Source organism: Nyctibius grandis, chromosome 1 (assembly GCF_013368605.1).
Source record: "Nyctibius grandis isolate bNycGra1 chromosome 1, bNycGra1.pri, whole genome shotgun sequence".
NCBI classification, from domain to species: domain Eukaryota; kingdom Metazoa; phylum Chordata; class Aves; order Nyctibiiformes; family Nyctibiidae; genus Nyctibius; species Nyctibius grandis.
The window spans coordinates 69,534,674-69,560,282 of NC_090658.1; the positions used below are offsets into that span (position 1 = coordinate 69,534,674).

Below are 25,609 nucleotides of genomic sequence, written 5' to 3' on the forward strand. Positions count from 1 at the left end.
CCATCAAGGATATAACTACTCCCTAGAGATGGCATGTATAGGGTGACAGACTGAGCTGTGAGTGTAGTCTGTCATGCAGAGAAAGTGAAAACTGGAGATCTTGTTGGAAATCTAAAAATAAACTGCAGAGGCTTTCCGTGACTCTAAGGTTCGTGATACCTCTGCTGCTAGTCAGATCTGTGCTTTCAGATTGGGATCCCGTAATCCCCTGCGTTAACCTGCTTTTTTAACTGAGTAAAAGCATTTCTCATCAGGCAAGTACTGCTTTCTGTAATGCTTCTCTCCTTACTTGGCAAAGCCCCCTGTTTGTGTTAATACAGCTTTTGTTGGCGCTGAGGGCGAGAGGTCTTGTCAGGCTGCTGTCAGTGCAGAAGACAGCCAGGTATCCTTCCAGGCAGGCACAAGTCCAAAATAAACCTTTTAGTCTTAAATTATGAATTTTCTTTTCCTGACAGAGCAGTACTTCCTAACCATTTTGGAGAGCTGAATGAAAATATTTCTAGTTCATGTTAAAGATACGACACATGTGGAATGATTTTTCTAAAAATAAAAGGAACCAAATATTTGTGGTGAAAGTGTCTGTGGTTTGTTTTTATCCTTAAACTTTTCATAGCTCATTTTGTGACCACCTTCACGACTGCATAATTTCTTTCAGTTGTACTTCTTTGGAGCCTTACGTATTGTTATTGTCTTCTATTTTTTCCTTTAACGTATAATTTAGGAGAAGACATCCAGCATTGACTGAAAACACTCAGATAGAGAATGCAGAATTTCCTACAGTATTACCAGTTATTGTTCTTCAGTTACTATTCTTACTGTTAAATTTGTGGCTTAATACTATATTTAAGTTTTAAGCTTTCAGTCACTGCTTCTTCTTAATTCTTTTTTCCATTGGATTAACCAGCTTTTAAGACTGAGAATTTGGTTTCCCTGCAAGTCTTGACTCCTGTAATTCTTTCTGCTAAATCTCATACATTTTCTCCAACTGTTAAATAAACGTTCCCGGTTCTTCAGTTTTTCAATATTTTTTTAAAACGTGTGAATCCCTCAAGCCATATGTAATCTTCCAGTACAGGAAGAGTACTGAAACACTATAGCTGTTGCATGGGATCAGCAGCCTGCTTCCCCACGCTCCTCTGGCTCCATGCCGTGGGTCTTCTGACGCAGCTTTGCCACAACATCTCCGTGTGCAATCTGGAGCCCGGCACAGATGCACCAGCACACTTCTGCACAGGGCCAGCTCCCGGCAAGCAGGGATTTTCCACTTGGCCTGTGTGCCATGGCTCCTTCGAGAAACCTTGGCTGTCTCAGACTGCACTCCTTAGGGCCCCTGGTCCCAGGGAGGTTCACAGGGCAAAGATTGTGCTCTAACTCTACATAACCAGTGCGGCTCAGGCACTGAAGCGCAATTAGAAACCCAGAGTACTTGCAAGGAATGTGCAGACATACTTAAACAGCTTTGCAAGAAAATTCCCTAGGAGAGGAAATGAGTTTGATTTGGGTGGGAGCTGAGTCAGTCTTGAGTCCTTTGTGGAGGCATCTCCACTGTGATCCCTGCAATATCCAGTATGAGCTGTATTTATGTGGATTTATTTGTTTGTTTGTTTCTCTGAATTATGAAAAAATTTAAAGGAAATTTGTATTCTTTTGATTTACCTGCTTTCTTGACAGTTTATGGCATAGTTAAGACCGATTTAAATTTCTGGAGGGGTGAGGCTGATGTTGGGCTTCTTTTAATAAAGAAATGCTTTGTTATACTTGTAAAAATTAAGCTTTTTATGATTACCCCTGTTGTATGTATTGGGTTAAACTGTTGATACCCATCAGCATACCAACTGTATAGCTTTGGGTAAGGTATTTGACAGAGAAGGCTGAACATGCTGTCACCAGAGGGAAAGCATGCTGCATGCGTGAGCAGAGGGAGGTTGCAGGGTATTAATGTGTGGAGGCTCCGTATGAGGCAGAGATGGGACAGAGAGTTGCAAGAATGAAGACGTGTTCTATGCATACTAGTTACTGTACTAATAACACTAGTGACCTTTTCTGGTTGTTTTTTTCTGTCTATGAATACATAATTATTTGCATACAATATTTAATATCAAGAATATGCCACAACTGCTTAACTGTATGAAGACTTGTAGCTGGGGTTGATGCTGCATGCTTATTCTCGTCATTGGTGCCTAAATATCACGGTACATTTAATATATATTGTCATATACATACTGATGTGAGCATAATGTACTGCTAGTAGCTCAGCAGAGTGGGAACTTTGTACTGATGAAATGTCAGTCTTAATTTTTTATTAACTTAGCTGTGGGCATTTTATGTCAAAACCAGAACTGGCCAAATACTGCAACATGCTGTGCATGAAAATACTTTCATTTCTTTAATGTCTCGCAGATGTACAAGTGCTCTTTTTCTGTAGTCTTTCAGAGATGTTAATGGCCATGAGTACTGGAAAGGATTTCATCAGATTTAACACCTTTAAGCAGTGGCTAAAAAATATAGTGCGAAAATTAGTCAGTAATTAAACTAGTTACACTGGAAAAGGGATTCTAAAGTTTGCACTTAGCAAAGGAAGAAACAAAGCTCACCATGCAGGGTCTTCATTCAGACTGTTTAGTGTGAGTGTCTTAAATACCTGTTGAAGTCGTGATTCTTGATGAGTTTATAAACAATCCATGGGTTGAAATAGTTTTTCGTAGAATGTTGTTTAGAACCTTTATGGCTATTCACAGAGGGTTCATGGCCAAAAAGGGGAACCGTGCTCAATGAAAATTGCTTGCTAGGAATACTGTGTGCCTTAGCTACATCTGCTCATAATAATTGAAGGGGGTGGTTTGTTTCCTGGCAGAAATAAGGAGTAAAATTCTCCAGTTTGGTTAGGGTGACCAGGGCAGTGAGGGGATGAAGGGAGGTCACTGTGCTGCCTGACCTGGCTGCGGGTGTGGGTGACTGGAAGCCACAACATGCCTTTGGGTAGTGCCCATCTGTGGGCAGAGTGCCTCGACAGAGCCAGGCAGGAGGGAGGCTGGTGTGATGGGTAACTGGTGAGCCCCAGCTTCCTGCAACGCTGCCTCTGATCCAGGCTCTGAACTCCAAAGCTGTCACTTGACTTGGCTGAAGATGTGTTTTTGTATTATTTATAAACCAGACCAAACTTCTGAGAGGGTGATTTTCTTTGGGGTTCCCTCTCATGCATCTCCTTTTTTTTTTCATACCTCATATAAGAGGTTTTTAATATTTGGCAGACTGTCTTCTCAGGACACTCCAAAGCAGAGTTCTTTGCTGTTAGGTAGATGCAGATTGCTAGAGTGAAAAGCCCGCGTCATCATTTCCTTGAAGGATGTGAATTGCATTTAAAAACGCACTGAAAGAGGAGTATTTTTGTACGTCTGATATTTGCTACAGGAATGGCGACCAAAACATTAATAATGGCTTTGTTCTGTCATTCAGTTATCAATGGTAATTTTTAAACCATAAAACTTTCAGGTTGCTGTATATATAAAAGGAAATTGTGTGATTTGAAATTATAATTGGGGAATATTTGATGGATCTGGTTATAGAATAACAAATGAGAATAATTAATAGAAAGTTAATTGGGTAACATCGGAAAAGTTTATCCTGGTATATTGGGATTGCATGCTTCAGTTGATACATAGTGTACTTTTGGGATTTCTGGTTGCACCTCACCTCTGGTTCTGATAGTATATTGTATTATGAAGAATATTAATAATGCTGCAGAACAATTACTTGTTCATTTGCTAACTGATTAAAATTCATGCATAATTTATTGGCACTGGGAGAGACTTTGTAAGTAAGTCTCCTTGTCCTCAAGAGCTTAAAAACAAAATGCATATGCTAATATAAGCATACACTTTACCTCTTAACATAAAAATTTCATATGCAATGGTATATTAGTCTCATTAATGTGAGGTTTTATTTGTGATAATCGTGCTCTTAATCAAAGTGTATACTTCTAAACGTAGCCTTATGTTTTAGAGGTTTGTAACTCAGAGTTGGTAGTGCATTGTGCTCATCAACATTTATGTTTTCTGCCGTAATATACACTGACCTTAGAATTCATTAGTTTGACATTTAATGTGTTAGTTCCACAGCAAATAAATTGCCATCAGTAAGCCCTGCTGAATTTCTGTGCTTTGATGCAGGTAGGGATCTAAATTAGTTCATATGCACATTTCTTGCCAAAACAGGGCAAAACACGTTAATAATTAATTGAGATACTTTCTAGAGTTTTGTATATCCCAAAGCAGAAACGGGTACACCTTAAAGCGTTCAGCTTTTCACTCTGGGAGAAGAAAATGAGCCCTGCTCACTGCCACTATGGCACCTTCGCAGATTCCCTGGTCTCCAAACTGAGTGGCTTGAGATGCAGCTAATTTAGAAAAAAGTCTGTAAGAAATCCTTTTGTACCAAAATGTGGGAAACTTGGTTGCTTACAGAGCTGATAAATACACTGCTGGGAGCCAGCTCTGGTATCTGGAGGGGAAACTTTACTGCTGGATGTAGAGAACCAGGCAGTTGTTAGCCCAACTTCACCATGCAGGGAGGGTGGGGTGTCAGAGGACGTCTAGGAGGCCCTCTGCGAGCCTCTCCATCACCGCTCCCTGCCACGGGCTGTCAGTGACACTGGGGGGTCACTCCCTCCTGGGAGGCAGAATATGTGCAGTGCTTCTGTGCCTTAACTTCTCTTGTGCAGAGGGGTGGGGGAAGCGGTGATGAGAAGAGCCACCCCCTCGGGAAATCTTATGGTCTGGGGTTAAATGTTATTTTTAATGTACTGGCCATGAGATCCCTCCACCTGCTCAGAGTTGCCACGTTGTTAGTTCTGCATCGCTGCTGTGCGAAACCCCTGTGTGCATTGAACTTAGCGTTGTTGCCTAATTAACTGAAACAAATTAGTTGAAATATGAGCCATCTGGAATGAAAATGAACCTTCTATGTCTATCAGTGGCTTCATTTTATTAGAAAAGTACATGTTGCTTGTGATTTGTTTCTTAAAATAAATCACACTCAGGCAACGTACTGCTTCTCTACGTAAACATTTCTGAGAGTAAGGGGGACCTCACCTCCCTGTTTGGTCTGTCGTTACCTTTTCACTTTGCAGCTGTGTTGAAATATTTAAGCAAGCAGAAGCTGATGAGAACAGAGGAAGACAAAAGGCAATGTACATCCTATTGTTTGCATTTCTAAATCAGTAGTAACTTATTGAAGAATAAAATAATATTATATGTTGTTGCTATACATCTTTATTTTGTCATTCTCCTGGCAGTTTTGCTCAGTTCAGAGTATTCTGAATGCCTGTAAGAGGCATCTGTATCTTTTACCTTAACTGCATCTGGTGGGTTTCAAATGAACTGCAGTGATACTCCTTTGTAAGAATATTCTGTGCAGGGCTAGTGTATCAACTATTGCAACTGTTTCTTTAAAGGAAGTACGTATGTGGCTTCTGTCAATAAAAGAAAATCAGTTATGTTTCTGAAAATCTCAAGTTATTGCCATAGTAAATTATATAAAAGAGCATGAACACAGATTTTTTTCAGAAAAAATGTTAAGAAGTAGCAATATATAAGTCAGATAGGATTTTCTTGTCCCTAGCTGAGATTTTTAAATGGAAAAAATAGCATTGGGCAGATGCCAGCGGTGCACCACTCGCTTCCATCAGCTGAAATTCTCCTCAGCTCTTCTTCATTGATGTCAGTTCAGTTTGATTTTGCTTTCAAGTTTTGAAATCTTTGCTGACCAAAACCTGACAACTTTCTGTGGAAAGTGCCCTCTTCTTGTTTTATCACTGGCTTTTTCTGTCTCTCCTACAGAGCCACCTCGGCCGATAGCACCCCCGCAGCTGCTGGGTGTTGGGCCCACATACTTGCTCATTCAGCTGAATGCTAACTCAATCATTGGGGATGGACCCATTATCCTGAAGGAAGTGGAGTACCGAATGACGTCTGGGACCTGGACCGAAACCCATGCTGTCAACGCGCCAACTTACAAGCTGTGGCACTTGGACCCTGACACCGAATATGAGATTCGGGTCCTGCTGACCAGACCAGGTGAAGGTGGGACTGGACAGCCAGGACCACCGCTCATCACCAGGACCAAGTGTGCAGGTGAGTGCTGCTTTGAAATACAACTAAACAAAACTATTTAGTTATTTAATTATCTAATTAACTTGTAGCAGAATTTCAGGTTTCCCTTGGCACCCACAGGATCCCCAAGTTTTTGGGCCAGTATGAATTTTCTGTGTCCCCTGATTTGCCTGGTCACTATCTAGGTTGCTGTTTGCTCACCCTGGGAGGTAAGTTAGGAGGCAGGATGTTAGAGATCTAAGAAAGCCTTTTACTTCTCATCATGCAAGGAAGGAGACCTCATCATTTCTAGAAAAGATAAACCACCTGTTTTTCACATAAAGGTACTTGCATGGAAAAACACTCTGTTCAAGAAAAATAATTTTACAAAAAATGTAGTGTATTTTTGGGTAATTTTTCTTTTTCCAAGCAGATATGCATGGCCTTCCAGAATTTCTAGTAGCTCCTAAAATACAACAGCAAATATTAGTAGTGTTTTCTTTTCTCCATTTTTGACCTACCACCACCAAAATCACGTGCTGTTGAATCTTGCAGTCTGCTGCTGGTTTTTTAGAGTGCCCCTACGTGGCCAGCGCCAAGAAGATTAAGCACTGCCGACTTATGTTATATGCTGTTCCTTCTAAAGCTACTTAAAGTTATTTTAATCTCAGCTTTCATAAGAAGAAAGATAATGCCTACGTCTCGTAGTTGTGGAGGAGGAACATTATAGATTTGAACATCAGACTGGGAGGCAAATAAGCAGAAATGAAATTGTGGGGTTTTTTTTCCTAATCTCAGGATTTTTAGGGCCTTACAGTATTTTAAAGTTTGCATTGTATTAGATTTAGCAGAGTGCTGATAACCATCTATTCAAAACTGCACTCAAATAGTAAGAAAGAAGAGCTGCAGTTGCAGATCTCCATATGTCATGTATATGTATGCATATATAAAATAGAAATATGAAAGAAATATTTTTTTTACAAGTTGGTGACAGACCTCAGTGGGACAGGTCTTCAAGGTCTTATCTAAGCATGGATGGCCACTCATTTTTGTTTACTTGAGGAAGAGGGTCAGTGTCTGGATCACACGCCAGAACTCCAAACGGACTAGGTCAATAGGTATGAATCCCAGAAAATCAGTCAGTCTTTTTGGAAACTGGGCATAGTACTGTTGGAAGCTAAAGCACACAGCTGGAGTAAGACTAAACTGAGGGCATTTTTTTGAATTTATGATCTTATTTTTAACTTAGTCTGTCTTTCCTTTGAACTAATAAGATCTGTGTGTCCATCTCGGTTAAGATGACAGTCATTGAGATCTAAAAGTTAAAGCATTGATTTATTGTACTGAATTGGTTTAGACATTGTTCTGAAAGAGCAGAAATTTGAAAAGAGCTTCTGTTTTAAAGAGGCTGAGCCGAGACTAACAAATCCCAAATGTTTGGCTTCTTTTTCCCAGTGCTTGAAAAAATATAATTTCATTTACCCAGTGTGTGACAGACTAAAGCGTTTTAATGGGAAAGGAAAAGAAAGGAAGTCATGATTTATGTGACATATTTTTAGAAGCCAGTTAGGGGAAACAGTGTTGTTATGGGTGTGCTTTTAATTTGTTTTTAACTTAACACTTGCATATAAGGCACCAGGTCTGGCTTGAGACAAATTTTCAGCTCAATTTAATCCACTATGAAATGAACCAGATCAGAAAAATACTTGAAAGGAAAAATCTGAACTTCTGTGACATTATCTTAATAGTAATAAAATTTCAAGCTCTTTACCTCACAGTAAGAATGATTCTTCTTATTCCATGAAAGTGAAGCCAAATAAATGTTACTATTAACCAGTTTCAATTAGAAAAAGGTGAGTCAGCAAGGCTTTGTGGAGGCTGAAGAATTGTGCACAGCATCAGGGATGAGTCAGGGACGGCACCAGGTTGAGCGGCAGGTCGCCCTGCTGCTTCCTCACCTGTCTGGAAAATAAAGACAGACCTTCCTTTTCCACAGAGCTCTCCCAAGGCTTCTATCAGATAAGTGCAAGCACGAATCAATATGAATATTTGTTTTTAAATATTTTACTCATAAAAGACAAACTATAAACATAAAAATTAGTCTTTTCTGAAGAGAAGATTTATAAGGAAATGTAAAGCTAATAATGGAACAGCTCACCCTGCAGTCTCTGCTGCTGCTGGTATTGTACAAGTGACTGGCAGATGATTTACTGTGCTATATTAGACGACATCTCTGCAGCAATATCTTCTTTCTGGAGATTCTTCAATTATTCCTAATTTTTGTTTCTGACAAGATCACTTATTTTTCAGACAGATACTCTCTTTTCTGTCACTGTTCTTTGTCAGTTTTGTCTTTCTGTAAGTTTTGTATGTGTTAGCTCAAATTCTGAAACAAATTATAATTGATTATCTGCTCAGTGTCAAATGGGGTTGTGGGAAATAAATGAATTTTCAGTTTGAAGTTTGACTGCTCTCTATATGAATTAAAAAGCGCACATTAGCGAACGTTGATCTGATGATTTTTAATATTTACTTTCCGAGTAGCAGCGATAGTGAACTCACTGACGCATCGATAAGAATAGGTTAGTATTCTGCTTTCTATTTATTTAATATCTAAGCAAATATTAGCATTGTTTTCAAATTAAGATGGAAAATTATTTTTCACATAATTCATTCAGTATTTATAATTTCATGACATTTCTTAATAACTTATTATTGATCAGTTGGGCTGTACTTTGCTGGAGATGTATCCTACTTCTGAACGATTTGAGCGATGATTGTACTTATTATCTCGGTATCAGATGTGCACTTCTGTTATTAGGCATTTAGATCATTTTTTGTCTTCCTCATAGCAAAACCAGCATCTAGTGACTCGTTTAGTAAATGTTTCCACTAATGCTAAACAAAATTGTTTTCTAATGAAGAGATAATTCTTCCACTAGTTGAAAGTCCTCCGACAGCCTGTTTGTCTACCCGGCAATTCCCAGGTAATCTGTCCTGTGCTGAAGCTGAGTGACGGCATTTTGCTAGAAAGCTTGGGTGTTGTTTTGTCAGTCTGCAATTAAAGATAGTGCTGAGCCATCAGATGTATGAAACCACTGAGTGTTTTTAAACGGCTGAAGTAAGACTAAAACATGTGAAGCAAAACATTATTTTCTGACATTATCCTCCTTAATAGCCAGGTCTATGCTTTGTATTTCCATTTCTAAGCACAGCTGAAGTCGGTGCCGAGAGAGGTGGTGTGTTCCCGACTGCATGTGGTTAGGCACAAATAATTTCAAGCTGCTGGTGCTGAAGGCTCCTTCCTCCCCATCAATCCTCATGGGGCACCTGGGCATTATTTCAGTATGACTACACCTCTTGCCCAGTGTCATTGTTCAAATTATTAACTTCTCAACCATTTTAAAACCAAAACGAAAGGCAGAGGGTAGCACTTTAATCAGAAGTAATCCTTAAGGCTGTTTTCTGTGGCTTTGGGACGTGTTGTCCTTCTGAGCGTATCCTCTGAGTTGTGATTGCCTTTCCTTTGGCGGGGTGTAGAAAACATGTGGTAATCTAAAATTGTCTACTTAGCCTTCTTTATCAACTGTAAGTTAGAAGTTATTCTCTTATGTTGGGTGCTGCTTCTGAGTCACAGCTAACAGCTCAGTTTTATGATTAAATGATATTTTAGTGGCAAAGGAGGTCAATAGTTCAGCCTGTCCAGAGCTTAATATATGGACACAATGGAATTGCTCACTCCTATTTTACTGAGTGCAAGAATGTGATTTTCAGTAAAACATGAAGAATTGTAGAGCAGTTGGAGGAAAAGTCCTGAGTGTGTTTGATTTTTTTTTTTTTGCAATGACTCGATTTTACTGAACTGTTGCCTGTATTATTTGGGTTTGATAATGAAATGAGTAAGGGAGGAGTGGAAGCTTTATCAGAGCTGAGAATGGAATGATATGTGTTGATGGTGATGATATTATTATTATTGTTATTATTATTTATTCTGTTGTTCAAAATGTATCACAGAGTCCTAGCTATCGGTAACAGTCAGCCTTGGGGCATGATAGCAGAGATGCTGGTTCAGCAGTGCTTGGGAGCTGGGCTGCTTTCTGCCTACCCTTCTCGAGTGTAGAATGTTTGTTTACAATTTGCACATTTATTAATTTTGAAAACAACGTACGCAAAGTGCAGGACACTGCTGAATTCCCCCTAGTTAAAAAAAAAAAAGGCAAAACATGGGGAAACATTGCGGGGGGGGGGGGCGCGGGGAAAGCAAGCTTAAGATTTTTGTTCATTTTCTTGTGTTTTTTAACAGAGGGACCCCGGTGATGTTGCCATTGAGAAAGTGACCTTGCATGGCCACCTGGAGAACTAAAATGTTGTTCTGGTTACGTAAAAATTGTATTTGATTTTTAAAATGAGTGGAGTGAAGGAGATGGTGCAGTGTAAAATCTGCTTGTGCTGATGCCGGGTGCATGCAGTGCGACTTCAGTCAGTGTTATTTGCCTTTTACACTTGCAGAGTAGAGGTGGAGGGTTCGAGGTGGGGAGCTTGATTTATGGGCTTTGCTGTGTGCTATATATGAGAATTCAGGATGTTAGTACGTGAGGCAGTGGGCTTGTAAAATTGGGTACAGTCAACATCACAGGAAGGTTCTGGAAAATACGGCACTGAATGGATAAGCTTGCTCTTTGTGTTTCTTGCAGTAGTGCATCTTAAATTATTATTTAAATCTTTGAAAGCTAATGAAAGTATAGATAAGCATGCAATTTTCAGTCATTTAAATTTTTTAAAAAGTGGACACAGAGAAAATACATACCTTTACAGCAAAGCAGTTACCCTTAACCTTTCAAACAGAATCTTTACCTTTATTCCCTCAAAGTAGTTATCATTAGAGACTTACAATATAGCTTAAAGAGGAGCTTAAATACATTTTGAGTGCTTAAATTACCTGGTTTTATTACTCATGTTTTTGTTGTTTCAAAGTTTGAACACTTTGTTTGAACAAACTAAAGATGAACAACTTGAAAGTAGATGAATGTGATACTTTTAAAAATTATTTTACATTTGTCATTGCAGAAGGGCCCACATTACACCAATATTTATAAGCTGCTGTTGTTTTTACAAATGTGTTTGGCACTTATGACTGTTTCTGGGCTTTTGGCCAGGTAGTAATTGGAAGCATTTAAGATCTCGCTAGCAGATACCAAATGCACCAGTCTCTTGTTTCGTATAGGTTTACCGGTTGGCTATGATATGACAAAAAAAGGTATTTAAACAATTGAGAAAGTCTGGACTAAGGAACTTAATCATATTCCCTTTAGGATGGAATACCAGAATTGTTATTGAGAGAGCATCCTGTAGAAGGGCTGTCTGATTTGGACCATTGGCTGGCACATGCGACCGTACGCTGTTTATTGTGTTGCTTGCTGCTGTTCGGATACCCATACAACATATAGAATCCTAATGATGCTTATATCCATAAGAAAGGACTGTAGCGCAGCTGAGTTACCTAGCAGGAGACCAGGCAGAGTGCCTAGCCAAGTTCTTGTCAGATTGTGTGAATTAAGCATGGTATCCTCTTTTTCAAAGGAGCGCAATGCTGATGACTCAGTTGAATTGGCAGTAAACTGCAAGTTCAGGCACTGACCTCCCCTAAATTAGTTTTCAACTTTTTTGTTTGCTATATTCAGCCTTGCTTCGTATCATTTTTTTTGTATTTGCAGCTGCGAGCTCCCTCTGCACTAACTGGAAATTTTCTTCCCGTGACATTGTGAGTGCCATGTTATACAATGAGATGTGGGTTTCATGAATTTTCTCGTGCTTCGTTTTTGGTATAAGCTTTGTTTATGGGTAGTTCTTTATTGCGTAGGGTCACATTCAGCAGTAAATCACACTGATGCTCTTCACTTGGGGTTAGGGTAGCAGACCTAGGTAGATGGGTTCCTCTAGTGTGGCCACTTTTCAAAGCTTCTGTTGTGTGCAGTGGCGTCTTCCTTTGCCTTCTTTCTGAAGTCTCTACCAGTGGGCAGGGCAGAACAAGTTACCTACAGCAAGATGTGGTTGTGGTCATTGGTACCTAACATGCTGACGAGTCTGGGCTTCAGTGCGAAGTCCACTGAGCTGAGGGAAGTCCTTCAGTTAAAGTTAGCAGCTCGCTCTCTGGAGAAGGACACTAGGTCAGGGATACCACTTCAGCTGTGTGATGGAGGCTGAGGGAGGAAAAGGAGCAGCTGCCAACCCCACCTGGAGCTCCCCTGTTTTGCAAGCCATTCCTCCGTCTCCTGTCTTACCTCGGGTTGTTCGGCAGCTTTTCCCAGAGCAGAGCGTGCCGCAGCTCTGAGACCCTCATGATTTATCCAAAGTTCATGTAACTAGTCAATAGATCACACTTCTGAGAGGAGCACTGTCTGTGGCAAGAGAATGTATTGCAGTACATTAATCCACGGTGCCTGTTGCAGCTGTAAAAGAATGGACGTGGGCCATAATTCATATTGCAGCACTTGAAAATGCTGTGGGTGCACCCGGGCCAGATAACTGAGAGCCTGATTGGAGCTTCTCCAGAGTTTGGGGACTGGTATTCACACATTTTTGGTCTTTGCTTCCAAAGAACATGACTGCAAGTTGAGATAATCTTACCCTTTCAGAAGACTGGAGCTCTTTTTTGAACTGTGACTTCTATTTTTAATTTCAACTGAAATAAATAATTTTTAGTATGATTCATTAGTGTGCTTGATACTTTAGTTTCCTTTCATAATTAATTTCTCTCAGCTGTTTAGGAGCACAATATTACTTTTACAGTGTTTGAGAACTGGTAAGTACCTAAATAAAAGAAACTTTTATAGTACTGGCTTTTATTGTACTATCATTTATCATTCTATTAAAAATTAAGCAGGGAAAATTTTAATAAGGTTTTGAAAGTTGCTCTGGTCATTGCAGCACTTAAATGCACAGTTTTAGAAGCACACTAATTTTTCACTGTTATTTTGGCACTGTTGGCAGAGTAGTGTGGAGTAGGTAGGGAGGGCTGTGAGGAGCAGGAGTGGTGATGTGGAAGGGTGAATGAGGAAAGCAGTGCCAGCAGCGTGTGCTGGGGGGGCGTGGGGGATGTTGATGAGATTTCCCAAATGCATTCACTATTCTTTCTCTCTCCCCCGTATGTCTTTCTCCTCCAAAGCCATTACAGAGAAATATCATGTCATTCATGCTAGTGTGAGATCTGGATGAAGTTCAGATTAACATCCTCCCAAGGCTAGGACAGGCTTCCCAAAAGCCCTGATTCTTACTGGCATTGATTCTTTGGGCTTTATTCTGCTAGATGAATCTTTGGTTTTAATTTAATTCTTGTTTGTTTGTTTGTTTGTTTTTAATTTTTTCAACTTTGTTTCATTTTAAAAGTGGGCAGCATAATTCTTTTCTCCTAATTTGAACCTAGACAGCATGAGGCAGAACTGAGTGAATTTCACTTTCTTCGTTTCATTTCTCAGTGAATTCTCCTGCTGGTGCAGAGAGGGGGAATGGACAAGATGATGCTTTTGTATGGTGTGATAATGAAATAGCTTCAATTATAGCAATAAGTTGAGGAGCATATTAAGCAGCAGCTGATGTCAAGTTACACCTCAGGTGATCAGTAGGTCCAGAATTCTAAAAGGGCTTGTCAAGACTCTTAATGTTACCTGGTTTTGTTTGCTGTTTAAAAAAAAAAAAGTCTGGAGCAGTGTTGGAAAGTTCCAGATGATTTGAAAACAAACATTAAAAATACTGACATGAAGGATCAGGATCACCCAATTAATTAAAAGCTTGTCATCTTGACTTTAATTCTAAACAGAATAATGGAACTGCCAATACAAGGGTTGATTAATGAAGAATTAAGGAAGTAATATCATTAGAAACAGTCAACAGGTTTATGGAATACTGATCTTGTCAGAATAACTTGATTTTTTTAAATTAGATTACAGATTTGGTTAATAAAGGCAATATTGTTCTTCTGTAATGCATTTAATTTGATATAAAACATTTTGATTAAGAAACCAGAATAAAATCAACTCAAATGGAGAAGAACTGGCTGATATATCTAAAACAGTTTTTATGAATTAATTGAATAAACATTTCTATTTGGGTCCTATCAGGAACAGTTCTGTGTAAATTATAAAGAAAATGTAACTACGATAAAGCTGGCAAATTGCAAAAGATTATGAAAGTGGTAGAGAAAAAAACACTCCAAAAAAGAACTGGGTTACTAATTTACAGTGGTTTGACTTGAGTGATACTAATCTGTTTCAGGTAGGCCAGCTGCAGTGTAATTAAAGTAGTCCATGTGTACAGAGTGGGAAATGGAGGGGCTCAGGCCTTCGGCATGGGCTGACATGATGTGGGGGTCACCCACCATTAGGGCTGTCACTTGGGCACTGGAACTAAAAGAGCTCCCGTAGTCCTTGGCTGTGTAAACCAGAGCAAAATTTCTCACCCTTTCTGTAGTATTGGAGATTGTTTTGAAGCTTTTGAGGGTGCATATTTGAAATTGCTTACCAAATTAGTTTCCTTCTGGCCCAAGCCCTTTATCCCCATCTCTCCAAGCCCTCCCCAGATCTGTATAGAGTCCTGTTCTATAGAACTAAAGGTATGGTGTTGTACAAGCAGTTGTTGTCAAGAGGATTAGGAAAGCAAAATAAAATAATTCTGGCAGAAACTTAAAATCTGGAAACAAAATCTTGTTAAGGTGTGACGTGACCAGAATTAATACTATTTTTAGAGGTTCAGACGTGATTTAGGCAATGATTTCTCATGTGGTTGAAATTTCTTTTCCTTGTTCCATATCTCCAACCCCACTGCATAAACAGCCTACCATTTCATTTGTATACTAGTGTTTTTCATTTCGTATTACCTTTTAAAACTATTTCATTTTATGCATTTTGTTTTCCAGGTGATTTTTAATTGCTGAAAGCTATTTCATTACTCTTGGAAATATTAACATGTTTAATTATCATTCAGATAATTAAACATTTCAGATACTAACAGTAGCATAAGCACACATTTTGCAGTTTATTAGTTTTATTTTAGAGAATTATGCTCAATGTGAGGGACTGGTGAAAATATATTTGACAACATAACTTCTTTTGTCTGCAAAATGAACTCTACCAATTAGGCTGAAATGTCAGAGCACAGGCACCTACTGGGAATACAATGTGCTGCATTCACAGTTTACAACTTGTAGCAGCTTAAATGATTACAAATAAGTAAACTAGTTCAGTTGCACCGTGTTTCCCTAAAGTAATGCACTTTGAAGACAGGGCTGAACTGCAATTCAGGAAACCTGCTTTCTGTTTGTGGCTGTTTTGTCACCTTTGACAAATCAGTTCACTTTGTGTCTCGATGCCATTTGGAAAGCAGGTTAATGTGCCTGTTTCCCCAGCAATTTCTCTCATGTTCATTTACCTCATGTGTGATTTTTTTTTTTTCCCCAGAGCAAATATTTCTCTTACTTTTATTGTGCTGGCTGCAATGAGGTCTTTGGTCTGAATGCTTTACACAGATAAATAATTTGTAATTAGAATTTAGTACAATGAAGATCATATGTTAGAGAAGAAATTTTTATTCATTCAGTGACAGATTTTGTTACTGATGTAATTTTTATGGTCCTGTGGACGGACCCCCCTCTTGAAAATAAACAAGTACAACTGCTCTGCATTCAGCTCTTAGTGTGGCTAACATTTCTTTGTATGTGTCTATACAGAATCTACTCTTGGTGTTCACTTGATACAGTAAGGGATGGGGTGGGGAGTGTCGGAAGAATGCAGTAACCATACTGTATAGAAATCAGTGGAGGTAAATTTATTCCTGAACTCAATTTTTTTTTTTTTGGCTGTCTTAGCATTGTCTTTTATCCTCTGAATGGCCATAATTAAGGATCATGCTAGTTGAGCGTGTTCCTTTTTTTGTGTGTGTGTGCCACTTCACCTCTAAGACTTCTTAGTTTGCCATTACCAAGTTTTCTTTTTCTGTCGCTCAGCTTTCTGGTATTTTGGAACACAACCCTACCTCCCCTCCAACCCCAGCTATTCCTTCCCTTCAGCCATGAAACACAATTTGAAAGTTAGAAGGAAGAATACAGATGCTTCTGTCTAAACAATGGATGAGGGAACAAATAGTATGTTGTAGAAATTATTCACATTAGGTAACGTGCTTGTAGAAGGTTCGCAGATCATACAGTGATGAATATAGTATAAGAACCTATACAGAAAAGAAACAAGTAAAAAGTTTCATAGATATGTCTTATCTTGCCTAGTGGTAATTGGAAAAGGTGGTGAATGCATATTTGAAAGACAAATTAAGATAGCAGACATTTTTCATTGTCACTTTGTCACTGATGGGCATATTCAGAGCATATACGCATAGTTTATACAATGAGGAAAAAAGTATATACAACAGTAATATTGTATAGAAATCAGTAAACATATATAACCATGATCTTTATGTCTTACTGTGAATTATTTAGTCCTGAATTTACTAGTTGCTGTGTGCTTTAAATAAAGTCAGTTCACAAACTTAGATTTTTTCCCTGTGTTAATTTGATCTGATTCCCACAGTGGAAACAAAAGCGTTACTGCTCTTCAGTATTGGCTTCACAAATCAGCTTACTGTCTCCATGTTTAAGAAAGGATTTGCAAGTTTAAGGTGAGAACTCTGAGTCTGTATGATGATTTCTGTGATGACTCCAGGGGATTTAAAGATCTCTTGGAAATGGATGTGCTGTGTGGGTTCCAAGGGGTGAGGCTTCAGCTGGTCCGCTGTGACCCACGGGGAGAAGGTTCTGTGGAAGCTGTGCTCTCCTTTCAGCGCACTCTGAAAGTCTGCCTTGTGGACAGACTTAAATTAGAAAATGCTTCTCTCATATATTTTGCTTGCCTAAAATTCATTTCTTAAACACTGTGTTCTCTCAGTGGACACACACGTGCCCACGTGTTTTTTTTCCAGCCTCTGAAGAGCAGCAGTCAGGCACCGGTGGCTCCATTTAATGCTCTCGGGTGTGATGGGTATGCTTCTTTTGCCTGTCTAGACAGTTACTCATGATTGGAAACAAATATGCAGCAATTGTAATAAAGAAAAACAACTACAAAAAACTTGTAGCCTTTACAATATGGTGTTTCAATCTTGTATGACAAAAATCTGTTTGTAAATATCCTACTGTTACTCTCACCGTCCTTTCTGTGTTTCCCAGGTCTTACTCTGGCTGGTGTGGGCTTGTAGTGAGGATTAGGTATCATAGCACTGACAGCTCATGAAGAAACTCTTTTGTCTCCGGTGCCGAAGGTCTGTTTCTTTTGGAACAAGTATTTGCTGAGTTGTTTTGTGCACAGAATAATTGCTGGTGAGAGAAAATGGGGTACTCAAAGCAGTGCAACTTCTGTAACAGAAGTTCCTGTCAGTAGATGTAATGGCATTTAAAAGAACGTGGAAGTCATTGTATATGCTTTTTTTGTTAGTTTGAAATTTTAATAATTGAATCCATCTCTTTGAATTTAGTCACATCAGGAGTAGTCTGCTTTATGAGGAACAAGAATATAAAGGAGGACATGAGCTTGGGCTGCTGCAAAGTAAGGTGCCTTGATGCTGATGGGCTGAGCGTCCTTGCAGGTGGGCAGTGTTAGGAATCAGACCTCTAACATAGTGGCCAGCCTGTAATGCTTTAATTTCTGCAAGTGTAACTTTTCATCCTTGGTAAAGTGAGTGTCTAGCTATTTAGCAAGGGACAAAGCATAATGTCATCATTTGAGAGATGGATTGTCAACTTGGACAGGTGGTATTTAAGGAGCCTGAAGAGAGAAATGACCTGGCAGTGTAACAAGACATATCACAAGTGACTGTCTCAGAAAGAATGAGAACAAGACAGACAATTTCCATTACTCCTCAGTGCTAAGGTGCTAGCATTATCCCCTAAACAACCACATGCTCCAAGCAATAATCATGCACTGTCTTCTTCTGTACTCGTATGAAAGTGGAATTCAATCTCTTTGACACATATTGCTTCAGCTTCTGACTTGTCAGGTTGTTTCTCTGCTCGAGCTTGGCTAATATCTAGTGAATGGGCTTTGTATACTGACTGAAATGGGGAAATAGTTATCCAGTTTCCTTTGAAGCTGGACGCAAAGGCGTCTAGAATATGCTAGAAGAGAGAGGCTTTGTTTTTGGTAGCCTGTCAGTTATTGTTGGTTAGGAAAACTGTGACACCTCAAGCCCTTCTTCAAAATGGCTCGTCTTTCGAAGTCTGTTCTCCAGTCTGAACTGAGTAGCCTGGTAGCTGTGTACTAATTCCTATAATAGCTTGGAAAGAGGCAATCGCTTTTTTTCCACCGTCTTCCCAGCTCTGTGTGTGTGTGCTGGGTTTTGTGACAGCATTTCAAGCTTTGTTTTTAACTTCTCAGCGGCAACCTATTTTTGCAATAGCTGGTAGAGAGGCTCTACATCTTCTGTATCACTCAAATCCTGCTTTTCAATGACAATGTTCACTGTCATTATGATATTCTGCATATTGATGAAATACATTTTATAGTAAGCTTGCTTTAATTCTGAAATAATAGATACTACTGTTGCAACTGTTAAATTTCTGTATATGTAAGGAGAAATTAAATTGTCATCTATAAAAATGAGGAATTGCCCTTCTGCGTGCTATAAAAAACAAAACAAAACAGAACAAACCCTCCAGTAATATTCAGTGCCATCCTGGAACTTACTGCTTTTTCTTAACTTGTGTTGTGGTGGAACAACCCACTATTCCTATATTTGAAGCATTTGAAAATTCAAAATACTTAATCAGAATCTGAGAAAAGAAAATTTAAAAAAAATCAGTATCTTATCCATAACCAGAATCACTTTTCTAATAACCTAATATCTATTTAGTATGCCTGTGTTTCTGTTCTCCTTATTTTAAAGCAGTAGTGTAAACTTTTCTTAGCTGCATTTACAAGATCAATATGTTAAAGAGTTAGGATAACTGGCTTTTTTTACGTTTACGGAGCGAATTGAGGACACTTTTTCTGTAGTGTGACTGCATCAGTACAGAAAACTGATAGATAAACTACCATAGCATGAGCTGAATCAAGTAGTAGGTTGTGAAGCTAACATTACAGCAAACATGGGTAGCTTACAGGCCAGGCAAACCTTTCAGGGTGTTCTCTGATGAATGCCTCATGGACTATGTGCTTCTACGTACAAAACGTGTGTGAGGGCTCATGCACTAAAACACCGATGCTGCTGCACTTATATTTTGCTACAGCTGTCAGTAATGTGTATTCTCTGGTACACCTCTTGTGGTCTAGTTTGATTATTTAAAAGCTGTATACAAGGAATACAGGAAAAATATATATACAGTCGTATTTATCGCTTTTTTCAGACTGTGCCACCTACATTAGTTGATACTGTATTTTTTTGTGTAGATTTTTCCATGTTGCCTTAAGGAAAATCATGTGTTTAAACATAACATCATAATGCATATGCATAAGAAAATTGAATTAAGCTTGTTACTGTTATCTCAAAGGTGGCTCTTAACTTTTGAATACTTGCTTTTGCTCTCTTACTGTAATATAGCTTTTGTGCATATAATTTTCTATAAACAACAACAACAGACAAGAAAATCCTTCAAATTATTTCACTTGAAAGTTTCTACTGGCAGTTGTAGAAAAAGGAAATTAATAAAAAATGCATTTTGACATTTAAAAGAGAATTATTTGCCTTAAAATGCATGAAACATGCAAAAACTTAAATTGCTTGAGTTTGCACGTTTTAGAGCATTGCTCTGTGAATGACATTTATTAGCTAAGTTAAAGCATGTGTAGCAGATTTTTGTGTAGCAAGCTTCACCTTTATTTGTTTTTTAAGCTAAAGTGCGTTAGAAGAAGTAGCCTTCCAACTCTGAGAAGGCTACAGAAAGTTTTTTGTCATCGACATGTCTTTCCCCTTCCTATTCAGATCTTGGATGTAAAGCCAGACACGACCAAGTCTGTTTCCCTGTGAGTTTTTGTCTTTTGTACTTACATAGTTAGTGTCCACCTCATCAATCCCTATGTTTTTTGTTGTTTTTTTTGTGTTGTTCTTGGAGCATCTTTAAATCAGTTTCTTTGTAGCAATCGGTAACTTTTGGATTTGTGTTGGGGGTACTGCTGTGTGCCTGCTAAGAGTTAACAGACTGCATCCTCTGTAGCAGCTGGCCCTCAGGCCTTTTGCTTTGTCTGAAGGATCCTTCTGCTCCCTTGACAGCTACACACTGACAGAGCAAATCTCAGAAGTGGTGAGGCCAGCATTTGCTTACCAAACCCCTTCCTCCCCATCAACTGAAGTCCTTATACGAGAGGACAGCATTTCCTATTTAAAAATAAAAGAAGGGGGAGGAAAAGTGAGAAAGTCTTGAAATGCTCACTGCAACCTTTTAAGTTTTCTTAGGAATGAACTAGTTGATAGACTTTACCATCATGTAGCTACTGAAGCTCTCCTCTGCCATGTAGTTCAGCTCGTGTGTTCAGGCAAGGTGATGGACTCTGTTTCTTCCTTCATGAGGCCACTGATGTGAGGAGGCAGTTCCAGGCTTCCCAGGTCCTTTAGGGTAAGATGCACAGGGTAGAGACTCATGGGCTGAAGGGACCAGAGGAGATTAAGGTGGTGAGACCCAGATTCAGCAGCTAAAATCTACTGTGTTGCAAAGCTGAGGAAGAGATCAAGGCACTGCAGGACACGAGAACCAACCTGTTCCTTGCAAACCTTTGCTGCTCTTGTGCTGTTGAAAGTCTGGCATGCAGTGCTGTAACTGAGTAGCAGGAGTAGACAAGGGGCAGCTCATCCTTGAAGGCTGGGGTCAGGAAACAGCATGTGGCAATGAGAGGCCAGGTGTCTTCTCATCTGCCTTTCGTATGGAAATTGTCCAAGGCATGGAGGGAAGAACCAACATGAACAGTTCCTGAAGGAGTCACGGTGAAATACATGTTTCAAAATCAGTCATTCTTGCTTAGCTGCTTTAAAAATAAATAAATAACAGAAGGCAGACCAATATTCTCTGCTGTGTTAAAGGACAGGAAAAGATCTAGCTTTGTTTGGACTTCAGTATTGAACTGAAATCTTGTGGTCCCTGATTGCTTCCAGCAGTTGCTTGCGAATGTCCATCACCATTCATAGGTATTGCTGGCAATGCTTTCTGCAAAAATATAGGAAAGAAATAGAGAAACCTTTGTTTTGAGATTTAAAACTGTGTATATGCACATAAACACATAGATGTGTTGAAATAGATCTCAATTTCAAGAAAAATAGTCTGATAGCTTTGTAAAAAGAAAAAATTGGTTTCAGCTTACTGGAACAGTTTTCTGTACATTGGTATAATATCTTTAATAACTAGTCAGATGGTTAGAACTATTTTCTCTCCCTGGTGTATTACAATAGATATGAAGGAAAAAAATCCATACCTGCAGTATTTTATGAATTTGAAAAAATAGACAAAACTGTATGTTCCTGACAGGTATCATTTGCAAAGAATTAGCCATTTATTTTTACTGCATTTTTCCAAATTGCCATCTGTGTCATAGTCATGTGTTGGTCTTAATCAGTCACGGGAGTGGGGTACATAAATTACACCAGCTACCTGGATGCCTTTAGCAACCTGAATTCACCTTGCTGTTTAGAAACCCCTGTATTGTCAGGATAGATTGTGGTGAGAGAAAGAACTACTTAAGATTAACAGTTGTGTCAGAGAATTACATTAAAAGTAAACATAAAAATAAAAAAGAAATGTCATTTAGATTATACATGAATGTCCTTTGGAAGTTAGAAAAAATGATCTAAGCATCCAGGAAGTAGAATTCGAGATTTGGTTTTCCAAGTAAAGATGGGGAGAGGAGTAACCTAATTTTTTTAAAGATCTTTTTAAAGTTTTTTGAAAGGGATTTTGGAGAAAACCTAAAAGACTTGCTAGTGATGGAAAATTATGCTTGTGGCATGAGTGTTTGAGTATCCCAGTCGCTGATATCAAAGAGATCAGATTTCCTTATGTTATACATGTGTTACAGCAATCCCGTGTACCAAGATTGCTGCTGGTCTCTGCTGGGCCCAAGAGTGTCTGCCCGTTCTTCTTCCCCCAGCCTCCTTGGTGCGTAATTTGCCTTTTAGGTGTTCTGCTTTTAATCTTTCCCAGAAGGATTGGTCACTGGTTTTGTGTTCCCATCTGGCATCGTCAGGACTGAACCAGTGTTTGGATCTGTGGTCAGATTTTATTAAGGGTAGACTCAAGTATTCCATCGGTGGTATATCTGGTAGCTCGTGGACACTTACTGAAAGGCACCTGCTTCTGTCTGGAGGGTAAATGGGTCAAGGGAGGTTAGCAGATTTTTTCAGTTGCTGCTATTGCAAGTAATTTCAGTTTTCCAAGTACATGTTTAATGATGTTTCCCTTGTGAGCGGTGTTTAGTGATCTCCTCGAAACCAAGTTTCCACTGAGGCATGGCCAGTGAAACCTGACCTTGAAATGATAATGCGAGCCATGCTGAAAATTAATTGCTGGTAGCATTCTCTCTGCTATTTGATTTTTAATGAATAAAGAGTTGCTGCAAGTTTTACTGTTTTTATAGTCAGGATGCAAATCTGATTTTTTTTATTGTTTATTTCAGATTGATAGCTCAGTTTCTCTTGGTGCAGGTTATTGAAGACATCTTTTAAGAACTATTTTGATTTTAGAAGTTTCCTTATAAAATAAAAGGGGAATACAATGGTTTAATGGCATTTAGAAGCTTGCTTCATCAGTTTAGTATTATACTTGCAAAGCACATAAGAGCGATACCATTTTTGCATTACTTTAAATTTAATTTAACAGTGTTCTTAGAAAAAAATGTGCAAGTCTAATTTATGTTGACAAAGGCAGTACACAACTATTTTGTAATAAGCAGAGCACTAACACAGCACACAAGAAATCGATTTCGTATTACATTTTTGTATAATTAAGTAAAGTGCTAACTTTGAGCTATTTCTTATGACAGCCCATAAAGCTGTATTTTTTTGCACTCTTGCAGTTAGTGTTTAAGTTGAAAAGAACATTTAATTTAAAAATGTTTGCTACCAAGTATGCTGATATAATTGGCACTAAAGTAATTTAGCTTTATATATTTTATTATGAAGTAGAAGTAATTCTGTATAGATTTTGTTTCCTTGTTGCTGTAATTTTAATTACAACATTGAGAATATCCCACATTTGAAACATTGCTTAACTTTATCTGGTCCAAAGTGAATGGATGTAAGACAAAACCATCTGCACTCTGTTTCACCCTATATTCTACTCGAGCATTTATGTTACCACACGGCCTTTTCCTCTTATGGAACATTGCTTGCTTTCATATACTTTCCTTTTTCTTTTAAAAGTACATTTATTCACTTCATAAATTTGGCTTCCAGTTTTACAAGTGAGTTATGGAAGTATGCCTTTGGGAAGGTCTCATCCCAGACTCAGTCCTTCATCCCTTTTTTCTGGAAGATAAAAGTTAAGGTGTTTGTGATGGGTGGGTTGGTGAGTTTTGGGGGGATGTTGTGGGGTTTTTTGTTTATTTTTGTTTTGAAAATATAAAACAAGGCAGAGGATGCAACCCTGTTGTGCTTATTTTTCTTCCTTTCAGCCATTTTTCCCTAGTGCTGATGGCAATGATGATGTGCTTTACCATGTCATATGTTTTTCTCATCAGCTGTCTGACCCTCGAGTATTCACTTTCCACCTTTCTGCTGTATCAGGATTTCAGTTTCCTGATACAGGAAGTATCTGATACTGAACCTGGAAATGTAAATACATCTGTGGATGTGGACCACTGTGAATCAAAGGAAGGCTGTAGTTCTGGCCTACCAGCATCAGCGTCTGCTTTTATTCCCCTTGTGTTCACTCTTCTCTGTAACACCTGTCCCAAACTGCCTTAGCAATACGTATAATTTTACGGTTGTGTTTTTCTTGGCTTTATATGTTTTTTGTCCTCTTCTGACAAGGCAGAAGAAACAAATTATTGGAAGAAGATGGGAGGCTAAGCCTTTCCTTCCTTGTCAATAAACTTCTGATGCAAAAGAAACAAGGAAATGACCTTACTCAAAATAAAATAACGAACAGTGATTGGCTGTTTCAGTTTATTATTCAGAGTATCTTAGTTTTGCCTGATTTTTAAACGATGTGTTCAACACTTGTTGAAAATAAGGACAACGGGCTTCCCAAGGCACAACTTCCTGAGCTTTCGGTAACAAGATTTTTATGATTTTTATCCTTTACTTTAAGCATCAATGCAATGCAATTGCATGTGTGACTTAAAATCTGACATAAAATTGTCAGACACTTTATGCTCTGCAGTGGCCACAGAATTCTTGGTGTAACCAAAGCTCTAGCTCGTTGGGATGACCTCAGTGTGTAACAGTGCCATCAGGTATGACCCATTTGTTTTGAAATTTTATTTGGAAATACCATCTCATTATATTTGGACTCACTAGAAAATTCAGTATTTGGAGAATATTGCATTCCTTGTGTAGAATGATGCTTAATATTCAAAAATGTTTGGCAGTTCACCTTTTAGCATGCAAACCTTGGGTCAGGAAATGCTCAGGAAATCACATACCTTCTCAAAACGTAGACACTGACATCTGGGATTATTCTTGAGAGGACTTGTCCTATAATTCCTGTTAGGAAGAAGATACTCTATAATGGTATGAATTTTACTTCTGTGTTGTTTCCATATGTACACAGTGAAGACCTTTGCTTCAGTATGCTTCTGAAAAAACATTGACTCTGCTACTTATAATTGTAACATCTTTGCGTCAAGTTGATAAGTTCCAAAAAGCCATTTTTTGCCTTTCTAAATAACTCAGTTTAGGCAGTTGAGACAAAATCATAAAGATAGATAACTAGTTTGTTTTTCCTGAAGTTCCTATTTCTGCAGTGCAATTTCCACAGAAAATAAGAGCAGAAACAAGGGTATAGAATTACATTAAAGTTCAGTTATCTCAAGAAACTAACAATGCAGATTGATTGAAAGAGAACAGATTGAATTACTGCAAATGTGATATAGGTAATAAATGAGTGCAGTCATTTCCTGAGTAAGAAGCCTACCTTTTGAAAGACAAAGTTTGGTCATTCTACTGAAAAGTGAAAATAGCAAAAATTAAATAACACCTGGGAGTCATATTCCCTTTTGTCAAAAATGAAAAAAAAATGTATTAAGTGTCATAAAAATAAATTAGTTGGAATAATCAACAGCTTCCAAGTTATTACCAGTACCAAGTACCAAGTAATAATAATATTTGTTGCCTAGAAAGAGTGGAAAATCAGCAATAAAGAACTGTGCAATATTATTGTACCAATATATCTGATGTCTGAGAATTTAAATACTCTAATATTTTGAGCTTTTTAATCAAAAAGATTTTCTTTTCATTTTCTCCATTTCCAATCCCAAAGCGCTTGCAAAGCTTTATGACATCAGCATGATCTATGCCACATAAAATGGTCCCCGAGTTCTGTAATGCAAGAAGTAATGTGGGAT

The 25,609-nt window shown here is 38.5% G+C and overlaps 1 protein-coding gene across 1 annotated transcript in view; it reads left to right on the forward strand.

The window, feature by feature from the left end:
- The window catches only part of PTPRK (protein tyrosine phosphatase receptor type K), a 361,688-nt gene that overhangs the window by 187,081 nt on the left and 148,998 nt on the right, over positions 1-25,609 (forward strand). The window contains exon 7 of the mRNA XM_068396216.1: positions 5,838-6,131. Coding sequence (XP_068252317.1) covers positions 5,838-6,131 — 294 coding nt within the window. The remainder of the gene's footprint in view (positions 1-5,837; positions 6,132-25,609) is intronic.